General features: G+C 44.7%; 1 protein-coding gene across 1 annotated transcript; it reads right to left on the bottom strand.

Annotated features, from left to right (window-relative positions):
* Positions 1-151: 151 nt before the first annotated feature.
* On the bottom strand, positions 152-713 carry SMIM34 (small integral membrane protein 34). Its single transcript, XM_047756538.1, has one exon. It carries the CDS (start codon positions 710-712, stop codon positions 272-274), a length of 441 nt encoding a protein of 146 aa, XP_047612494.1. The 5' UTR covers position 713; the 3' UTR covers positions 152-271.
* Between the last annotated feature and the right edge of the window lie 20621 nt (positions 714-21334).

Genomic DNA, 21334 nt, shown 5'->3' on the forward strand with positions numbered 1-21334 from the left:
CCTGGAGCACAAGATTTCTAGTAAAGGGTGAGTATGGCTGGAAGCCACTGCCCTTGCTCTCTCATCTCAAAGCACCAGAGAACCTGAAAAGGAAGCAGGATGCTGGCTTTTGGTCATAGCCTCCTTCCACCAGAAGTGCCCATGGCTCAGTGATGCTCTTCCAGCCCCACTCAAAGGCTCGACTCCTCTCACAAGGTTCCAGGTAAACCCAAAGCTTCTCCCCTAGAAAGAAGGTTGGGCCTCTGTTAGAGAGACCTTCTTGCCTTGACTTTCAAGGGATCCCTTGGATTTCAGCATGGGACTCTTTGTTTCCACATGTTGGTCCCAGACTGGCCTTGCTGGGCTGCAGGACAGCTCTGTTGCTAATGGTCAGTGAAGAGCATTTGGCTACCTTGCTCTGGAGCCCTTTCTTTTTGAGTTCAGACGTCAGATTTGAGTAATAAATATCTTCCAAGGACTTATCATTCTTTCTGAGGATGTTGCTGGCCAACTGGAAGAGGAAGATCACTCCGTAGATGCCAAAGATGGTGAGGATGTACCAGGCAGCACTGGTCCCATCTGGAAGCTTCAGGGCCCTGGTGAAGTTGGTACTGTTCCTCTCCTCCATGTGGTCCCTCAGCAGGTGCCCCACAACAGTGGTGGCCTGCGTCTGGTTGGGGGCTCCCTGATCCCCTGAGAAACAGAGAGGTCCAGATATGACCCAGCATTCCATGCCAAAGCCTGCCTGGCCAAGTGAATGAGAGTGTCTTCACATCAATGAAGTGCTGAAAGAGGCTTTCCTCTGTTCAGTGGGCAGGAGCCTAACAACATATATGTCAATATATTCCTAAAAATTGAAAGAGTTCAAAAGAGTGGTCAGCGGAAATTTGTTTCTCCAGAAATTTAAAACTAGCCAGCCGGAAAAATAAGTTTTCTTTTTTTGGAATGAATGAGTGTCTTATCTGTCCACAGCCCAGCTGAGGTCTACTGGGTTTTGCAAAGGGCATGAGGGGCTTTTCAGAGCCAGAGGCAACTTTCCCAAAAAAGTCTCCCTATAAAAACTACATTTCTTTTTGTTTGTTTGTTTGCTTGATTTTTCGGGCCGTACCCGCTGCATATGGAGGTTCCCAGGCTAGGGGTCGAATTAGAGCCGTAGCCGCTGGCCTACACCACAGCCACAGCAATGCTGGATCCGAGCCTCATCTGCGACCTATACCACAGTTCATGGCAATGCTGGATCCTTAACCCACTGAGTGAGGCCACGGATCGAACCCACATCCTCAGGATACTAGTCAGATTCGTTTCCTCTGTGCCACAACAGGAATTCCTTAAAGAGGCATTTCTGATCATGGAGAAAAAGATGGATTGTCAAATATTTATCATTAGAACGAGAGAGCAATGAATCCATCTTTCACCTTGTGTCTAAAACCAGTCCTGATGAATCAAAGATTTTAACAGTGAAAAAGGAAACAAGTTAAAGTACTGGAGGAGTTCCCATTGTGGCTCAGTGGCAATGAACCCGACTAGTATCCATGAGTACATGGGTTCAATCCCTGGCCTCACTAAGTGGGTTAAGGATCCAGCATTGCTGTGAGCTGTGGTATAAGTTGCAGACGTGGCTTGGATCTGGCATTGCTGTGGCTGTGGTGCAGGCTGGAAGCTACAGCTATGATTTGACCCCTGGATGGGAAACTTCCATATGCCAGGATGCGGCCCTAAAAAGACAAAAATAAATAAATAGATAGATAAAGAAATAAAGTACTTGAAAAAACCAGGGACATTTTCCTTTATCATCTCAGAGTGGGATATCCCTTTTTAAGCATAACAGAAATTCAGGAGTTCCATCGTGGCTTAGCGGAAACGAATCTGACTAGGACCCATGAGGACTGAGGTTGGATCCCCGGCCTTGCTCAGCGGGTTAAGGATCTGGCGTTGCCATGAGCTGTGGTGTAAGTTGCAGACTCAGCTCGGATCCAGCATTGCTGTGGCTTGGTGTAGGCCAGTGGCTACACCTATGATTCGATCCTTAGCCTGGGAACCTCCATATGACAAACAAAAAATTTCAGAGGTAGAGAAAAAAAGAAGAAAGAAAATGTTTAATTCAACTATACAGGAATTTTAAATGTTTGCATACTATAAAACCAAATTGGAGAAAAATTGCAATTTGTGCCTCTAAATTTCCTTATAGTTCTGTAAGAAAAAGTCCCACCCCAGTAGAAAAATATGCAAAGGATATAGACAATTAGGTCAGAAAAGAAAGGAACCTTGAACATAAAGAAAAGCATCTCAATATCGTTCATAATAGAGGAAATGCAAATTAAAGCAAATTAAAACTATAGCAAGGAGTTCTCTGGTGGCACAGCAGGTAAGGATCTGGCATTGTCACTGTAGTGGCTTGGATCATTGCTGGGGTGTGGGTTTGATCCCTGGCCCAGGAACTTCCATAGGCCAAAGGTGGGGCCAAAAAAAAAGTATAGCAAGATAAAATTTCGTAATCTATCAAGTTTGCAAACTCACGATATTTTAGAATATACTGTCTGGATATGTCCACAGGGTTATCAGGCCTTTGCTTAATTGCTAGTGAGAAAATACATTTATACACCCAATGTGGAGGACATATTGACAAGTTCTGTTGATACTGCAAATGCACTTACCTTTGACCCAGCAATTCTACCTGTAGGAATTTATCTTAAAAATACGCTGGACCATGTCCAAAACAATGCATGTTTAACATGAGTCACTGCAGCACTGTTTGTGATAACGGACGTTTGAGAGGAGCTTGAAGAGCATCACCTGGGAGATGGTTTAATACATTTTGGAACCTCCATGCAATGGACTACTATGCAGCCATAAAAAGTAACAAAGAGTTTTCCTAGCACTAAATCTTAGCAAATGAAAACGTGTGTGAGGATATAGTTGATACGATCCTATGCATAAGGAGGGGTACGTTTTTTGCTTGAAGCTCATACAGGTATAAAACAGCTGTAGGAGAATGCCCAAAGTGGTTGCCCGTGGGGAAGAGAATGGGGGAAAGGAGGCGCCCGTTTCATTGGTGTCCTTTTGTACATTTTGTACCATGAGTATTTATTTTAAAAAAGAAATTACTTTAAAAATAGAAAAGTACAAGGGGGCACTTTTCTGGACTCCTTGGTAAAGTGCCCCGGGTTAAGACATCGTGTGCCCTTTCAAGACCTGAAGATTAAGATCTTAATTGCTGTTTAACTCAAAACTGTTTTCTCTACTAGGGGAGCCGGTGAAAATAAAGTGATAAAGAAAAAGTTGTACCTAATCCTTGGAGACATTTTCCAGCTGAGTTTTAAGGATTCGAATCCTCATTTTTTGTTCTATGTGAATGCTGATGTTCTCAGACATGTCACAGGATAAATCCCCTAGCCTGCTGGGTAGACTAATGGTCTTCAATAAATTCTTTCTATTGGGTATTTGCTTGTTGCTAAGTCACTAGGCAAGTGCCAGACTCAGAGAGACCAGTATTTTTTTTTATTACTGTTAATTGTCGAATGAATGAATAATCTTATTACTTTGAGATTAAGGGAAAAATCATTTAAAATTAACCGTACAAACCTCATGTGACAAAGCCCAAATTAACAGATATCATTATTTAAAATGGGTGACTCATAAGAAACAGTACAATGATCAGGAATTTTATACCACCATGGATGGAATGGTCTGAGAACTTAAATAAGGAAGAGGAAAACATTCCCATCATGATTAAAAAAAACAAATCAACCCAACAAGAACATCATAAACTGTAATTAGGGCAAGAGAACTCATTTCAACTTGGAACACATGTATAAACTCATAAACCTTTCTGTGAATTGTTATAGAATGATGTGATATGTTCAAATGCATATAAAATATACCCATCTAAGAACTAGAGAACATTAAATTATGTGAAAACCAAGCCATTTTCCACATGAAAGAAATTCACTATTTTAATTATTGTAGTGCATTGGTTTTTTGCCTTTCTTTTTAAATATATAAGAGTAAGTTAGATGGTCTCTATATCCTATAGAAGAGACAAACCTTTTCATCTGTGCTGTTTTGCACTTATAATTCAATAATGTGACATAGAATTGCTCTTCCTTGCATCAGAGCCGAATACTCACATTCCATGTGGCGGTCTTTTCCTTGACACTTGGGGAGACAAGGTTAAGCGGCTACGAGGAAAGAGAGCAACTCCTTTTTGCAGATGAACACGTCCTACTGAAGTCGGGCTGCCCTGAGGTTCAAGAGCAGAGAGAAACGTGATAGCCAAAAAATCTTATGGCAGCACCAAATAGAAACTTAGCATAGAGAAGTTGGACTCATTTTTTCTCATTCAATTAATCCAAGGATTGAAGTTGATCTGTCTTCTGTTGGCTCTAAATAAAAAACACTTCCTGGCTGTGGCTTGTCAAGAAGATCTAAACCAAGAGAGTTGTTTAAAAACATGCCAGTACCCAGGAATCGCCAGCTCTCACAGGACCCCTCCAGGAGTGTGGTGGCAGGAAGCTCCTTGAGGTTGGCTTCTAGCCTGGATGCTTCCTGAAATCCCCTGTTCTATACCTGTTGCAGGTGTGGCCAATGGTTAGGTGTGGGAGAGACCCATTGTCATGAGGCCAAGAAACTCCATGGCCAAGAGTCACCAGTTTCCTCTTGGACTGTCCCCAGGATGAGGAAACTCAGACAGGAAAGAGCCTGCACAGGGAGGGGCCTTGGTCCCCCTCCGAGCTTGGTGGGTGGTGGGCTTATGGGCCAGGCTGTGAGGAACCAGAACCAGGCTTCTCTTTCCCATATCCCTGAGTCACAGACCACATCAGACTCAAAGAAGATTTAATTGGAAAAGGGGAGAATAAGAGTCTGGGAGAAAAGGGAACATAGGGAGGAAAAGTCAGAAGACCTAAGCACATTCTATGATAGCCACTGTTCCCTGAATCCTCACTAATATGGCCCTGACTGCCTGACTCGTGAGGCTTGCTGCCTCTTAAGATGTAATTTGACCAAATTTCCAACAGTGAGTGACTAGATAAGTAAGTCAAAATATAGGTCATAAGCTCTAGCAATTCCACTCCTAGGTATATACGCAGGAGAAATGGAAACGAACATCCAGAAAAATGAAAACTTGTATATGAATGTTCCCAGCAACCTGACTCATAATAGCTAAAAAGTGGAAGATGTCCAAATATCCATCAACTGAGGAATGGATGAGTAAAATATGGTTTATCTGTAGCAATGGAATATTATTTGGCAATAAAAAAGATGTAGTAATGATGCATGCTACAATGTAGATGAGCCCTGGAAATGTGCTAAGTGAAAGAAGTCAGTTATGATTCTGTTTATATGAAACGTCAAGGATAGACAAATCTGGGCTTCCTGTGGTGGCTCAGTGGTTAATGAATCTGACTAGGAATCATGAGGTTGTGGGTTTGATCCCTGGCCTTGCTCAGTGGGTTAAGGATCCAGCATTGCCATGAGCTGTGGTGTAGGTCACAGGCTCAGCTCGGATCCTGTGTTGCTGTGGCTCTGGCGTAGGCCGGCGGCTACAGCTCTGATTCGACCCCTAGCCTGGGAACCTCCATATGCCGTGGGAGCAGCCCAAGAAAAATGGCAAAAAGACTAAATAAATAAATAAACAAATCTATAAAGGCCAAAGTAAACTAGTGTTTGCCTTGGGTTGGCTTGGGGACTGGGGGTATTAACTAAGGGTTACAGAGCTTCTTTGGGGGTTATAAAAATGTTCTATAATTGATTGTGGTGATATTTGTGATCATTTGTGAACATACTAAAGTCCATTGAGTTGTAGCCTCTTCTTTTTTTTTTTTTTGCTGCCCCGAGGCATATGGAGTTCTCGGGTCAGAGATGAGATCCAGAGTTGTTTACTTTAAGCAGGTGGATTTTATGGGATGTGAATTATATTTTAGTAACATAATATAGGTATACAATGGAATACTATGCAGCTGTGAAAAAGAATGAGGAAGCTATTTGTGTACTGATGTGTAAAGATCTTCAAATGTATTGCTGAATGAAAACAGCAAAGAGGAGAGTATGTTTCAATGTAACATGTAAAAAAGTCGGGGGATGGAGTTCCCATTGCGGTTCAGTGAGTTAAGGGCTCAACATTGTCTCTATGAGGATTTGGGCTTGATCTCTGGCTTCCCTCAGTGGGTTAAGGATCCGGTATTGTTGCTGTGGCATAGGCCTCAGCTGCAGCTCCAATTCGACCCCTAGCCCAGGAACTTCCATATGCCACAGGTGTGGCCATAAAAAAAAAAAAAGTAGGGGGAGTTCCTGCTGTGGCACAGCAGGTTAAGGATCCTGCATTACCACAGCTATGGTGTAGGTTGCAGCTGAGGCTCGGATTTGATCCCTGGACCAGGAACTTCCATACACCGTGGGTGTGGAAAAACAAAAATGTAGGGGAAAATCATGCAGATCTGACTTTGTTCTTATAGGCATTGAAGAGCTGCTTTGAGGATGCCCAAGACAGGAAGAGCAGGAGGAATCTGGGGAGGTGAAAACTGGATTGATGGAGGACAGGTGTGAGGGGTGGGGAGAGAATTTCTCACTGTATATTCTTTATGACTATGAAAATGTTTAACCGTGTTAAACACATCCACTCATTAATTGTCAATCTTTGTCCAAGTCTTATTCAGCCTCTTGCTGTCTCTTGCTGTGGGATGGCTGGATCCTGGCACATCCGGCTCTGCCACACAGTAGGGATTCCCAACACTGACCATGAGAGGGGAGAAGGGGAAGAGTGGACGTCTTTCACAAGAAAGGACAAATGGCAGTGACAAGGGCTGGGAGTCAGGGCTCTGATCCCTGCTGTGCCCTTGCTGTGTGACTGTGGGTAAGTCCCCTCCCCTCTGCCAGCTGCATTTCCTCACCTGCAAGCTAGAGGAGCAGCAAGATCAACACCCTCTGGTCCCAGGGAGGCAGGAGGAAGCCTGGGGCATGGTGATGAGCTGCTCTTCATGTGGGTGTCGAACGGGAAGGAAGCCAGTGTCAGCTGCCTCAGAAAAGGTAGGACACACCCAGGCAGCTGGCTCCCAGGAGGTGGAGGCTTTAGAGTGTATGTCATCTGTGAAGTCAGAGGGTTTCCGCATTCTGCTGAGCAGGATGTTGGCATGGGATGTGGGGAGGGGTTGAGCTCCAGAGAAAAGGGGGAAATGTAAGGAGAGGTATCCTTTGTCCATGTTATAAAGGGGAGATGGACATTGGAGAATAGCCCTGTGCCAGGCACTTTCCTCCTGGTTCCTGCCTCTTGGAGTCCCTTTGAAGCAGCAGTACCATTTCCATTTAAAGAGGGGAACGCTCCTTCTGGCTCAGAGAAGTGACTTGACCAATGTCATATGGCTTGTAGGTGCCAGAGGTGGAATGCCTGGCACCAAAGGCATTCTCTTCTACACTCTGAATGTCACTTTGAAGCTGGACCCAGAGTCCCATAAATTCTCCTGATTGCTTGTTCCATATGTTGAATTGCAGATTGTCACTCCGGAGGCATATTCATGATCTTGAAACCCTCCCTGTTGGCTGAAATTAAACTATGACGTTAAAAGTCCGGGGGATGGATATCCTACAGCTGAGGGTGAATAGAGGGGGCGTGAAGGGGACTCTAAGGTGCTGGTCATGTCCTGTTTCAGGGGTTTGTTCAATTTGTGGCACTGCCTAAAATTGTGTTCATTTTTCTGCACCCATGTCACACTTCATTGCAAACCTCATCTTGCTGTTTAACAAGGAAAGCCCTGAAAGGTGATAAGAAAATAATGTTTAAGGTTTATTTAGAAAAATACAAATGTTGTTTTTAAATGGGGTTCTATATCCTGTCATGGCTGTGGCCACGTGAAAGCAGCTAATGGGACTGAGAAGTGCCCTGTGCCTGGGGGAGAGAGGCGGTCAAGAGGATGGTCACAGGGTCTGGGCAGCTGCCTGACTTCTTGCTGGTGACGCCAACTATTTGTCATTCCCAAATGCTTACATAACAATGTGCCACCACGTGGGCCGAGAATTCCCTTCCCACTTGTGTATGTCTCCTCTGGCCTTCTGGTTCAGTCTAGACAAATACCGACCTCAGGGCAATCAAGCAAAATCACTCACCCAGGAAATATTTGTCTGAGCTTCGGTCCTGGGAGGAAGAACCCCGGTTCCCTCTGGCTGCTTTGACGTTAGAACCTGAAATCTCTCAGGGGGCCATGGCTTTTTTGGTCCACTAAAGAGCCAGTTAGCTTATCTAAATTGGGAGCCAAGGTGGCAGTGATGAGGATTTGACGCTCCAAAACAGAAAAAAAAAAAAAAAGAGGGAGAAGTGCTTTTGCATTTCAGGGGGCCCAGATCTGGCAGTTAGAAACCATCAGTATAGGAGTTCCCTGGTGTGACAGTGGGTTAAGGATCCCACATGGCCACTGCTGTGGCTCAGGTCACTGCTGTGTTCTGGGTTCTATCCCTGGCTCGGGAACTTCTGCATGCCGCAAGTGTGGCCAATAAAAATTAAAAATAAAAATGTCAGTAAATAAATGCCCATATCCACACTTGGCCTTCCTTCTAAGAAGTATTTTCTGGGGGGGGTGGTTAGAAGGGCCCACTCCACCAACCAATTCTGACACCCTGCACTGAGAAAGGATGTTAAAGCCCATGTCCAGGAGTCCTGTGGCCAAGAACATTGATTCCAGATATTTCTGCCTTTGCAGGGGGTAAAACCTCCAAGAGGACATTGAAAAGATGTTTTGCATATTTTAAAAACATTTTTTGACTTAAAAATCACTGATAAGTCACCTCTGCCTTTCATTTTACCTTCATTATCTTCTGGCCTTTGGGGATTAAACACCACTGCTGAGGGGCAGAGGAAAGCTCAGAGCCTCTGGAACTGGAGGACCCAGGTTCTAGTCAAGGCTTTATCACTTACTGAGGAACTGTGGTCAAGTCACTGCCCTGAACCCCAGCTGTAAACAGAGGGTAGGACATAGTGATGACCCGAGCCACTTCCGTGACAGTCACCCCTCATTTCTTCTCCTAATGGCTAACAGGAGATCCTATATTTATTTCTCTCTTAAGTCTTCTCAAGTTGACCCTGACTCCCAGGAAATTTGTCCAGAGTAGGGAGGGACTTCCTCAGCCAAGCCCAAGGGACAGCATCTGAATAATCCTCTGTTGCTATTGCCTCCAGCTGCCACATGAGGCCGCTGTGGAACACTGGCCTGGTGCAGAGGATCAGCTGGGGCTGAGAACGTCTTGGAGCAGAAGCAGAAGAAAAATGAGGAAAAGAAGGCTGCTCTACTCATCCACTGCAGTTCTCCTGCCCCTGCAGCCCGAGTTGGAAACTAGACAGCCTCAACTTGAGTTCAAGTGCAGCGTTTTGATTGTGACATGAGACTGCACTAAGACCATTTCCGCAACATTACTTTAGGGACAGCAGAGATCAAACCCTACAGGGTGTAGAGCTGGCAGAGAATTAAAGAAGTGAGAGCACAAGATAAAGTTGTGTTTTTGTTATGTCCCATGAGTCATCTGTAATGATGGGTCCCATCAGGATGCTCTGGGATGAGAGCCAAATTTAAACAAAAGTTAGCAGAAAGGGAGGCTTTATGGCTTCAAGCAAGCAAGAGCGGGCAGGCTGGAACTGGCCTATGGGTCTAGGTGCAGGGAGGAGGGACCATTTCTGCCTTCCATCTCAGCCTCTCTCCATGCATTGTGGCACGTGGTGCTCAGACTTATACCCCATGTTTCACCACCAGGCATATCCCCAGAGGACGGTTCTGACTGGAGAGACTGAGTCAGATGTCTAGTATGGGCAGTCAGAATTGGGATGGGGTCCAGCAATTGAACCAGCTTGTGGCACATACTCAAAAAAAAGATGGGCCACCTGTCCTAGATCACACAGGCTGCATCATAGAGCATGGATTGAAGTGGGCACAATTCAAGGCTGAAGAATCAGAAAGGCAGCTTTGGGCTTAATTCAGGTAAAAGGGTAGTGGGAGCAAGGCTGGAGAGACGTCAATGGATTCAAGAGATAGTTAGAAAGAACAGAACTTGATTATTTCATGGAATGAGTTGAATGATGTTGGCAAGGAACTGAGCTGTGTTCTTTCCAAATTCAGAAGTTGAAGCCCTAACTCCTAATGTGATTGTACCTGGAGGTGGGGGGTTTTGGGGGGGAGTAATTAGGTCTGGAGGATGTCATGAGGGTGGGGCCCTCACAGCGGGATTAGTGCCCTTATGAGAAAAGACACCAGAGGGAGTTCCCATTGTGACTCAGCAGGTTAAGGACCAGACGTTGTCTCTGTGGGGATTCAGGTTCAATCCCTGGCCTCTCTCAGTGGGTTAAGGATCTGGTGTTGCCATGGCTGTGGCGTAGGTCGCATATGCAACTCCAATTCAACCCCTGGCCCAGGAACTTCCATATGCCACAGGTGCAACCATAAAAAGCAAAGAAAGAAAGAGAGAGAGGAAGGAAGGAAGGAAGAAAGGAAGGAAGGAAGGGAGAAATGACACCACAGAGCCTGCTTCCTCTCCACCGCGCGAGGACACAGCAGGAAGGCAGCTGTCCGTAAGCCAGAGATCTCTTACCAGACGCCATACCTGCCAGCACCTTGATCCTAGGCTCATTAGCCTCCAACTTTTTTTTTTATTATTTTGCTTTTCAGGGCCACACCTGCAGCATATGGAAGTTCCCAGGCTAGGGGTCAAATCAGAGGGGCAGCTGCCAGTCTGCACCACAGCCACGGCAACGTGGGATCCAAGCCTTGTCTGCAACCTACACCACAGCTCATGGCAATTCTGGATATTAAGCCACTGAGCGAGGCCAGGGATCAAACTCTCATCTCATAGATACTAGTCAGGTTTGTTACTGCTGAGCCATGGTGGGAACTCTAGCCTTCAACTTTGAGAAACACATTTCTGTTGTTTAAACCACCCAGACTAGTTTATTTTCTTATGGGAGCCCAGACAAACTGAGACAGTGTTCGCTCAAAAGACACGTCCACCTAGAATTTCAGAACATGCCCTCATTTGGAACAATGGCCTTTATAGATGAAATTCATGTAGCGATCTCAATCTTCCTGGATTAGAGTAGATCCTCAACCCAATGGTGAGTGTCCTGACAAGGGACAGGAAAGGAGACACACAAAGACACAGGGAAGAGGCTGCCTGGGGGCAGACACAGGACTGATGCTGCCAGAAGCCAAGGAACACTTGTAGCCGCTAGAAGCTGGAAGTGAGGAGAGAGAATTCCTCCCTTGAGCCTCCAGAGAGCATGTGGCCCTGCTGACGCCTTAATTTTGGATTTCTGCTCCCTAGAATTGTGAGAGATTAATTTTTGCAATTTATTGCAGCTGTGCTTGGACTTGAATACAGTGGCGTATAAATATACGTACTTGTATCTATCATTATCACGATTATCCTAGAGGGAACCATTGCTGATAAAATTGGACTAGTTTCGTTTCACTCATTCAAACCATATTTATGAAGGGCTTACCATATGCCAGTCAGACACTATACTATGGAAGTCCTGGAGGTACAATGGCAACAAGACAGATCCCCCTGTCACACACACACACACACACACACACACACACACACCTGCTGCCATGGAGCTTATATCTAGTGGTCAGAAAGAATAAAACAAATAAGCAGTTTGGAAAAGCAATAAGGTCCTGCTGAACAGCACAGGGAACTGTATCTAGTCATTTGTGGTGGAACTTGATGGAAGATAATGTGAGAAAAAGAAAAAATATATATATATATATATAACTGGGTTACTTTGCTGTACAGTAGAAATCGACAGGACATTGTACATCAACTATAACAGCAAAAATAAAAATCTTAAGGATAAAATAAAACAAATACGCAAACAATAAACTAATAAAAACTGGACTTCAAATCATAAAGGAAAGAAATAAGATGCCGAAATAGGGAACAAGGAAGTGGGGAGTAGAAAATTCTTCAGAAAGAATCATCAGGAATTCCCCTTGTGGCTCAGTGACAACTGACTAGTATCCATGAGGACACAGGTTGGCTCCCTGGCCTTGCTCAGTGGGTTAAGCATCCCACGTTGCTGTGGCTGTGGTGTAGGCTGGCAGCTGCACCTCTGATTCAACCCCTAGCCCATCAACCCCTAGCCTGGGAACTTCCATAGGCCTTTAGGAAAGGAAAACAAAACAAAGCAAACAAACAAACAACAAGGAAGAATCATCAGAAAAGGTGGTCAGGATAGGCAAGGCAATTAGTAGTATTCTAATTTTTACCTTCACTCATATTAATTAGTGGATATTGTCTAAGAAAAAAGAATTAACCACATTTATAAAAAGTTATGTTTAAAAGCAGCCAGTAGGGGAGTTCCTGCTGTGGTGCAGTGGATTAAGAATCTGATTGCAGTGGCTCAAGTTGCTGCAGAGGTGCAAGTTTGATCCCTGGCCCGGTGCAGTGGGTTTAAAAGATCCGGTGTTGCCACAGCTGCAGCTCAGATTCAATCCCTGGCCTGGGAACTTCCATATGCCATGGTTGTGGCCATAAAAACAAAAAAGGAATAAATAAAAATAGCCAGTGGAACAAATGTCCAACAGGCACATGAAAAGAGGATTGAAATCATTAATAGTTAGGAATGCAAATCGAAGCCGCCATGAATATCACTCCCCCCCAAAAAAGAGGGGACGTGAACAAGTGCTGGTGAAAATATGGAGAAATTGGAACCCCCTACACGGTTAGTGCGAATGTAAAATGGTGGCTCCATATCCTCGGTAGAAAGGAGTGTGGTGGTTCTGCCAAAAGTTAATCATAAAATACCATGCTATCCACCAACTCCATCCTAGGCATATAACACTCATACATGAATGCTAATGGCAGCACTACTCACTCTAGCCAAAAGGTGGAAACAATCCATACATGCACCAGTGGATGAATGGATAAGCAGAGTATTGGCCACATACTCATATAATATCATTCAGCCTTAGAAAGGGATGACATACTGCCTATAGGCTAGGACAGGGAAAACTCTTGAAAATATTATCCTAAGTGAAATAAGCCAGATATAAAAAAGGTCACACAGGCGTGCCCACTGTGGCGCAGTGGAAACGAATCCGACTAGGAACCGTTAGGTTTCGGGTTCGATTCCTGGTCTCGCTCAATGGGTTAGGGATCCGGGGTTGCCGTGAGCTGTGGTGTAGGTCATAGGCGCGGCTCAGATCCTGCGTTGCTGTGGCTGTGGCACAGGCTGGCAGCTGTAGTTCCAATTCAGCCCCTAGCCTGGGAACCTCCATATGCTGTGGGTGTGGCCCTAAAAGGCAAAAAATAAAATACAGTAGAATAAAAGGTCACATATGGTATGATTCCGTTTATACGAAATGTCTGGCATAGGTAAATCCAAAATTACAGAAACTGGATGTGTGGTTGCGGGGGGTGGGGAGGCTAGGAGAAAGAGGAAAGGGGAAGAGTGCTTAGTGGGTGTGGTGTTCTCTTTGGAAAGATGAAAGTGTTTTGAAACTAGATAGAGGTGAAGGTTGCACCATATTGTGAATGTACCAGATACCAATGTATTTTACACTTTAAAAAGGTTAATTTTATGTTATGGGAATTTCACTTTAATAAAAAAAAAAACACTAGAAGAAGATTATAAACATTCAAAATTGTCAGAAGGTACCCATATGCTAAGCAAAACAAAAAGCAAAACAAAACAAAATAAGATAAATTTTAAAAAGCATTAAAGACAAAAAGCATGGTCTAAAACAAGACAATAACCAAGACTTACTATATTTGTCCCGGAATTCTCATTGTGGCTCAGTTCAATCCCTGACCTTGCTAGTGTTGGGGTTGGGGCTCCTGTGTTGCTGTGGCTGTGGTGTAGGCCGGCAGCTGTAGCTCTGATTCCACCCCTAACCTGGGAACCTCCACATGCCTCGGATGTGGCCCTAAAAGCCAAAAACGAAAAAAAAAAAAAGGCTTTATACAAAGAAAATCTTTAAAAAGAGGGACAAAAAGGAAGATTTGACTAAACGCAAATATTTCATATTCTTATAAAGACTCACTTGTGTAAAGATGATAATTCTTTCAGAATTAATCTATAGATGTAGTACAATGCCAGTGAAAGATCAACAGATGTCTTTGGGCTTAATGTTTTTATTCTGTCTTGTTTTCCAGAACCACACTGAATGCCAAGTTTTTGGAGCCCTTACTCCACTTGTTAATAATTTTATTCTTGTCTTTTCCTTGCCAATGGTATATGTCCTGCTTTCAGACCTATCTTTCCTATAGTTTCAATGAATAGAATTCTAGGTTTTAGACTTGAAAAACCACAGCAGCAAAATCAAAGAAAACTTTCCTTCTTTCCTGCAGCTGCAGAGAGGAGCAGACAGCATCCTGCATCATAAACACCCATCCTGGAGCTCCCTTGTGGCTCAGCTGCTTAAGGGTCCAGCATTGTCACTGCGGTGGCTCTAGTTACATGCATTTGTGGCATGGGTTTGATCGCTGGCCCAGGAATTTCTGCATCCTCCTAGGTGTTAGTCCAACAAAGGAACAGCAGATCACCTGGATTTTCAAAGTTGCCACTGTGCTCTGAGAAAAATAACTCCCCCGAGGGCTATCAGTCTAGCTGTTCATTTTACTTAATTATGTCGACCCTGGAAGAAATATTTAAATCAATAACTGTTTCCTCAAAGGTATAAGCATTTGTTATCTGTCTTTGTTTGACTCCCCTCTTCTTTCGCTAGAAGCATACAGTAAATAAATCTGAGAAGTTTCTTATGGAAACAAAGACTTGGAGAGTTTTGCTCCATTCAAATGAGTACAGACCAGTGGCATCTAAACTGCATATGGATAAACTGAATGTGCAATTCCAGCCAAGAACTTTCTAGGGGGACAAAGGAGTGAAATATTCCCGAAAGATGTTAATACATACTGTGAAGCCACAGAAATTAAAAGCACTTGATTCTAGCATATAAATGTGCAGACAGATCGGTGAACAGAATAAATTCCAGAAATAGACTCAAAAATCATATAAAATAGACCAAAAATGGTATAAAATCAAGAGAATGTTTCAGATCAGTGGAGAAAAATGGGTTATCTTAAAAATGCATGGGACAACTGGGGAAACATCTGGGAAAGAGTCAAATTGGATCTCTACTTGACTAAGCCAAAATAAATTCCAGATGGAGCGAAATCATGATTTTTAAAAATAAAGCTATAAAAGAGCTAGAACAAACACGGGGGATTTATTTTTATAATCCCACATTGTGGCAGTCTTTCCAAGCAAGACGCAAAAGTCAGAAATCGCAAAAGACAGACCGATAAATCCAGCCACAAGAAAATTAAAAATTTCCTTGTGGTAAAACCCAAATACTATCAACCAAGTCAAGAGGTAAATGATAAACTCGAGGGAAAGCATTAGCAAGACATGCGGTAAGGTGTCAAATGTTTTGATGTTCAAAAGGCTTTTAACACTAAAAAAAAAAAAAAAAAAAAAAGGGTCAGCAGATCAACAGAAAGATGGTCAAAAGACACAGAAAAAGTCACAGAAAAGAAGTACAAAAAAAGTTGAGAAAAATAAAAAGTGAAGAAAAAGAAGTACAAATGTCTTTGTATGTGAAAGCTGGATATTCTTGTGTGTGCAAAGAATATCTCTGAAAAGAGACCTAAGAATTCTTTTATTATCCTATGGATAATTTCCTTTTAAAAGATTTGTTTGATTTATATTTATAAATATTTATAAATTTATATATTTATATAAATATATTTATATTTTATGATGTCTATTACCTGTTGAAAAGGGAAATCTTTGTTTTTTGGGTTTGTTTTTTTTTTTTTTGGCCACGTCTGCAGCATGTGGAAGTTTCCAGGCCAGGGATGGAACTGGAGCCACTTCAGTGCCCTGAGCCACTGCAGCGACAACACCGGATCCCTAACCCGCCGCGAAGGAACTCCAGCAAATCTGTTTTTTTAAGAAGGAAAAGTTTGCAAGGAACACATTAACGCTTTACAGGGAATCATCTATTTCTATGTTAGTATGTTTGAAATTCTTGCTTTCAAACTTTAAAAAAAATTTTATTTTATTTTAAAATTTTGTATTAAAGTATAGTTGCTTTACAATGCTGTGCTAATTTCTGCTGTACAGAAATGTGGCTTAGTTATAACATAGAACATATATACATTCTTTTATATGTATTATACATAATATATTAAAAATATATATAATTATATTTATATGAAATTATATATAATATACAATATATGTGAATATATATTTATACACACATATACATTCTTTTATATATTATATATAAAATATATAATTATATTTATAGAAAATTATATATATAATATAAAAATTACATATATAAAATATATTAAAAGTATATATATTGTGGAGTTCCCGCAGTGGTTAATGAATCCAACTAGGAACCATGAGGTTGCAGGTTCGGTCCCTGGCCTTGCTCAGTGGGCTAAGGATCCGGCATTGCCGTGAGCTGTGGTGCAGGTTGCAGACGTGGCTCAGATCCTCCATTGCTGTGTCTCTGGCATAGAGCGGCAGCTATAGCTCCGATTGGACCCCTAGCCTGGGAACCTCCATATGACGCGGGAGTGGCCCTAGAAAAGACAAAAAAAAAGTATATACATTCTATAATTTTTATAAAAAAATTTTTATATAAAATATACAAATATATAATATCCAATATAAAATATATGCATATATATTTTATATATACACATATTCCTTTCATTATTTTTTAATTTATTTTTTTTTTGTCTTTTGTCTTTTTAGGGCTGCACCCCCAGCATATGGGGATTCCCAAGCTAGGGGTCGAATGGCAGCTGTTGCCCCGGCCTACACCTGAGCCACAGCAACGCCAGATCCGAGCAGCATCTGTGACCTACACCACAGCTCAAGGTAACTCCAGATCCTTAACCCACTGGGCAAGGATAGGGATCGAACCTGCAACCTCACGGCTCCTAGTCGGATTTGTTTCCATTGAGCCACTATGGGAACTCCTATATATTCCTTTCCATCATGGTTTATCCCCGGAGACTGGATATAGTTCCCTAGGCTATACATAGGACCTAGTTGTCTATGTCTTCTAGATGTAAAAGGCTTTCAAACATTTAAAATCCAATCGCCTAGACTGTCACCTTCGCTTTTGACTTGCTTCTTCTTGTAGACATGTTCCCTTGTGGAACAGAAACAGTCTGTCTTTCAAGAGGGAAGATACTTTCACACGAGAAGTGAAAAACTATGTACAGGTTGCTCTGACTTGCCTCCCCAAAGCCCTTGGAAATCCAGTGATTCATTCTCCCTCTGACTGGTGCCACCAGTAAGTACTGATTCAGTAGCTCAGTACAGGCTGTCCTGATGCTAACATCACTAAACCTTCTCTCCAAGCACATTCCAGGGTCCCAGGAAGGAAGACCTCTGGACTCCAGGATTCTTGGAGGCAGATTCCATGGTACCCGTGGATGCTCTGCCCCCCTGTGGTGATAGGTTGCTATAACAACCATGCCATCCTTGCGGAATTGCCCGAGTCCCTGGATGACTAGCCCCAGGATTTTCAGTAGGGGACGCTGATGAGACAGCCATGTTTAATGTGGGAGCTGCACGTTTTGTTTTCCAGAACAACGGTTAGATATGTGGCTTTTGCACCTAGGCATACATGAGCACTCAAAATTTTTTTGTAAAGTCCGTATTTATAGGACTCATAATAGTCACTGGGACTTTCTGGTATTCTATGCCTAACTGACAAAACTCCTCCAAAGAATTGCGGATGGGGTATATTCAGCTGAGGGCTGCCTCAGTTTGATTTCCTGCCTTTCACCTGTGGCTCTGGAACTTTCACGCTCTAGAATGTGCGTCCACTGGGCCATGTGGGCCAACAGTACAAAGTTTGCTCAAGTAATCAAAAAAAAAAAAAAAATCAGGATGGGGAGTTCCCTTGGTGGACCAGTGGGTTAAGGATCTGGCATGGTCACTGCCATGGTGTGGGTTTGATCCCTGGGCCAGGAACTTCCATATGCAGGGGGGATGGGGGAGTGGGGGGATGGGAGGATGGGAGGGTGGGGGGTGGAGGGTGGAGGAGGGGTGGAGGGTGGGGGTGGGGGGGTGGGAAGCACCATGGAAACCTCAATTCTTTTCTATGAATCTCCTGGTTTTTCCCCAAAGAAGCCACAATCACCATTCCTTGTGCTACCTTAAGGTCTTTCAGCACTAAGTTACCCCAGAGCCCCTTCGTCATCCTGGGGGAAGCCCTCCTGACCCTGGGGGTGAGCTCAGCCCCCTCCTCGCACTCCCTCCCACTGCATTAGACCTTTGAAACCTTGACGGGAGCCTGTTTCTAGGGACTGTATGGAATGAGGGGGCCAATGCCCAGCGCGGGGAGAGGGGTGGGTGGGTCCGCCGGGTGGGGCCCGCCCTAGAGGAGCAGCCACTTTCTCCAGTCCTCCTCCCTGTGACAATATCTGAACGAGGTCGCTTAGTTTACTGTTATCGAGCCTCTTCAGTTAGACCGGGAGTGGTCATCGTTCTGGAACAGAAGGGGGCTAAGGTCGGGGTGAGCAAGTTTTCCAAGGCCCTGCAGTTATTCCTGGAGGAGGGGGAGGGGCCTGAGCAGGTTCCAGCGCAAAGGGAGAAAGGGTTCTAGCAACTTGCCAAGAATGCTGCGTTTCCAGGACCCCTGTTCGGAGGAGGGGCCTCCTCCCATGGCCCTTCCAGAGACATGCTTGTCTCCTCCCCTCCTGTTTCATTTTTAGGATCCACGGCGGGCCCTGTCCCACTGCATTGGACGAGGGATCGGAAGGTTAGCCTCCCAAGAACATCTAAAGCCCAATGGGCAAACCTCCCTAGCCCCAGCCAGGCACCGCTGGCGCCCAGCGCTCCCGGGGCACTGAGAAATTCTCAACATGACCACTAGGGGCAGCCACACCCAGAGCCCTTTCCTCCACACGTGGAGACTGGGAGACAAAACCCAGTATTTCCAGAAATATCTGTGCTACCTGGCTTCACTGACCTCAAGGAGACACATACACCCATGCTCTTGAGGGGTCCTTTGCTCTAAATCTCCTGACTCCATTTCGTGTTTGTATTCAGATATGTTTTATGTATCCAACAACGAGTCAGCTTAGTTAGAGAACTGACCACCCCTTATCAATCCGTCTTTAGCTTTCCATCTTCAAACTCCCATAGTTTATCTCCCTTCATCGGATTTAATATTTGCCTCATTTTTACCCATAGGGAAGCCACCTCCTGATGTGGACTCGAGAGCAGGCGTCCTCTGGAGAGAAGCCCGTGGCGTTAACCTGCGCTCCATCCACGCAGCCTTGCCTGGAGATGCAAAGACGGTGGAATTGACCACAGTTTTCTCTGCCTGTCCGCTTATTTCTAATTCTTGTTATGGACACTATTGAATTACTGTAGCATCCTGAGGGGAGACTGAAGTTCAGAGCCAGGGCAAAGATACTATTTCAAAACATATTCTCACAATGTGCAATTTGGCTTATTTTTGGCCCAGTCTGCCTTTAAAAAACAAACAAAAGGCCCAGCTCATAGGCTCTTATGACCTTATATCTCTGAAGCAGACCTCTAGGTATACAGCGCCAATGGTATCAGGATCCTTTTTGAGAGTGAATTGTCTGACATTTTAAAGTGACAGCCCATAAAACATGATTAAGGTTGAGTCAGTGTGTAAAAGAATAAAAGCAGAACGCTGCCATTCCTTCCCTACCTCCCAGGGGCCCCAGGAGCCCTTGGCTGGTCAGCCGGAACCGGAAGTTAGGGGAGCAGGCTTCCTCCTTCAGGAACCTGATGACCTTGGGTGTGTCCTTGAGCCTCGCTGAGGCTCAGTTTCCTAGGCATGTTAGTGACAGCCGTGGCCTGGTTAACCTTCAGGGAGCTTGCTCTCCAAGGCACACTGTCCAGTGCATTGCACATGGCACGTCTGATCTGCAGCCATTTGTCCAGCCAGGCCAGGTGGCCCAGTAGACGTGAGGTGCCATGCCATGCTTCGTGTTGGCAGGTGTACCCCAGCCCACCGTCAGCCCTCAGCCTTGTTGAAGGCTCACTGGCCTGATTTGTCTGCTCACAAAGAGTATCTACCTCTCCAGTGTGGACCCCACAGCTCATTCCAAGAGTGTGACGAGCAGAATCAGAGTTGTAATACCCTCTTCTACACTGAGAGAGCGAGGGGCGGGCCTGGAACCTGAATGGGATGGCTTCGCCGGGCAAGGTAAGGACAGCCCGGTGCAGCGTCCCCTCAGGGGGCTGGGATCTGAGGGCCACTGGCCAGGGCCACACCGTGGGGGTTGCTGCCAGGGATCCTGCCTGCCTCTGCCCTTCAGATGCAGAATCCCCTCCCTGACTCTGCTTTCTATCAAATGCCACCTGGGGCTGGCCCGGAGCCATTCTTCTTCTTTAAAACAGAGGTTTTAAAGTGTGTGGTACTACTTGAGGTCAGTAAAGATAAGTATCACAGCGATTTGCAGTAATCCTGGGTTTTGTCTGCCAGTCTCCACCTGTGAGGAAGGCGCTCTCTGTGTGTGGCTGCCCCCTGGTGGTCACGTTGAGAATTTCTCAATGTGCAGAGAGCAGCCTGAGCGCCTGGAGCCAGGTGAACTCTGGTCTTTGAGCAGAGCTCAGTTCAAGGTCATATTTTGTTTGGCCCACAGATTTTTTTTTTTAAATTAAATTATTTGAAGTCCCCTTGTGGCACAGGTTGCAACTGTGGCGCGGGTTCGATCCCTGGCCTGGGAACTTCCACATGCCATGGGGTCTGGCAAAAAAAAAAAAAAAAAAAAAAAAAATTGAATTAGTTACCAACATTTTAAAATCAGGAGATTTCAAATAAATATCCGGATTTCCAGCTTCTCTTCAAAAACCTCAAATCCATCAAGACTCTGCCTGAATCCCCAGCTGGCTGGAAATGCCTGGCATTCAGGAGCAGCCTCAGCCTACCCCTTAGAAAGAGGTGGGGGCTCCACCTGGGGCTTTGCTCCCTAGCTTTCTACCTGCAGCATCAGGGGGAGAAGGCAGAGTTTATCCACTGCAGTTATACTTCCTTGTTCCCGAGCCCCTGGGGCCGCCCCATCGGAGCCTCCGAAAATGCACATCCACTTTCTAAAAGCATCACAGTGATGTTAACAGGACACATGCCACAGATCATGATGAAAGACTGATTCTTTTTTTTGTCTTTTCAGGGCCGCACCCAGGGCATATGGAGGTTCCCAGGCTAGGCGGCAAATCGGAGCTGCAGCCACTGGCCTGCACCACAGCCCCAGCGATGCCAGATCCGAGCCACGTCTGAGACCTACACCACAGCTCACAGCAATACTGGATCCTTAACCCACTGAGTGAGGCCAGGGACCGAACCTGCATCCTCATGGATACTAG

The sequence above is a fragment of the Phacochoerus africanus genome, chromosome 1 (genome assembly GCF_016906955.1).
Source record: "Phacochoerus africanus isolate WHEZ1 chromosome 1, ROS_Pafr_v1, whole genome shotgun sequence".
Lineage (NCBI taxonomy): Eukaryota > Metazoa > Chordata > Mammalia > Artiodactyla > Suidae > Phacochoerus > Phacochoerus africanus.

What these genes read in the sequence shown, in the direction of transcription:
- SMIM34 (XM_047756538.1), bottom strand. Translation starts at nt 712, where the DNA reads ATGGAATGCTGGGTCATATCTGGACCTCTCTGTTTCTCAGGGGATCAG.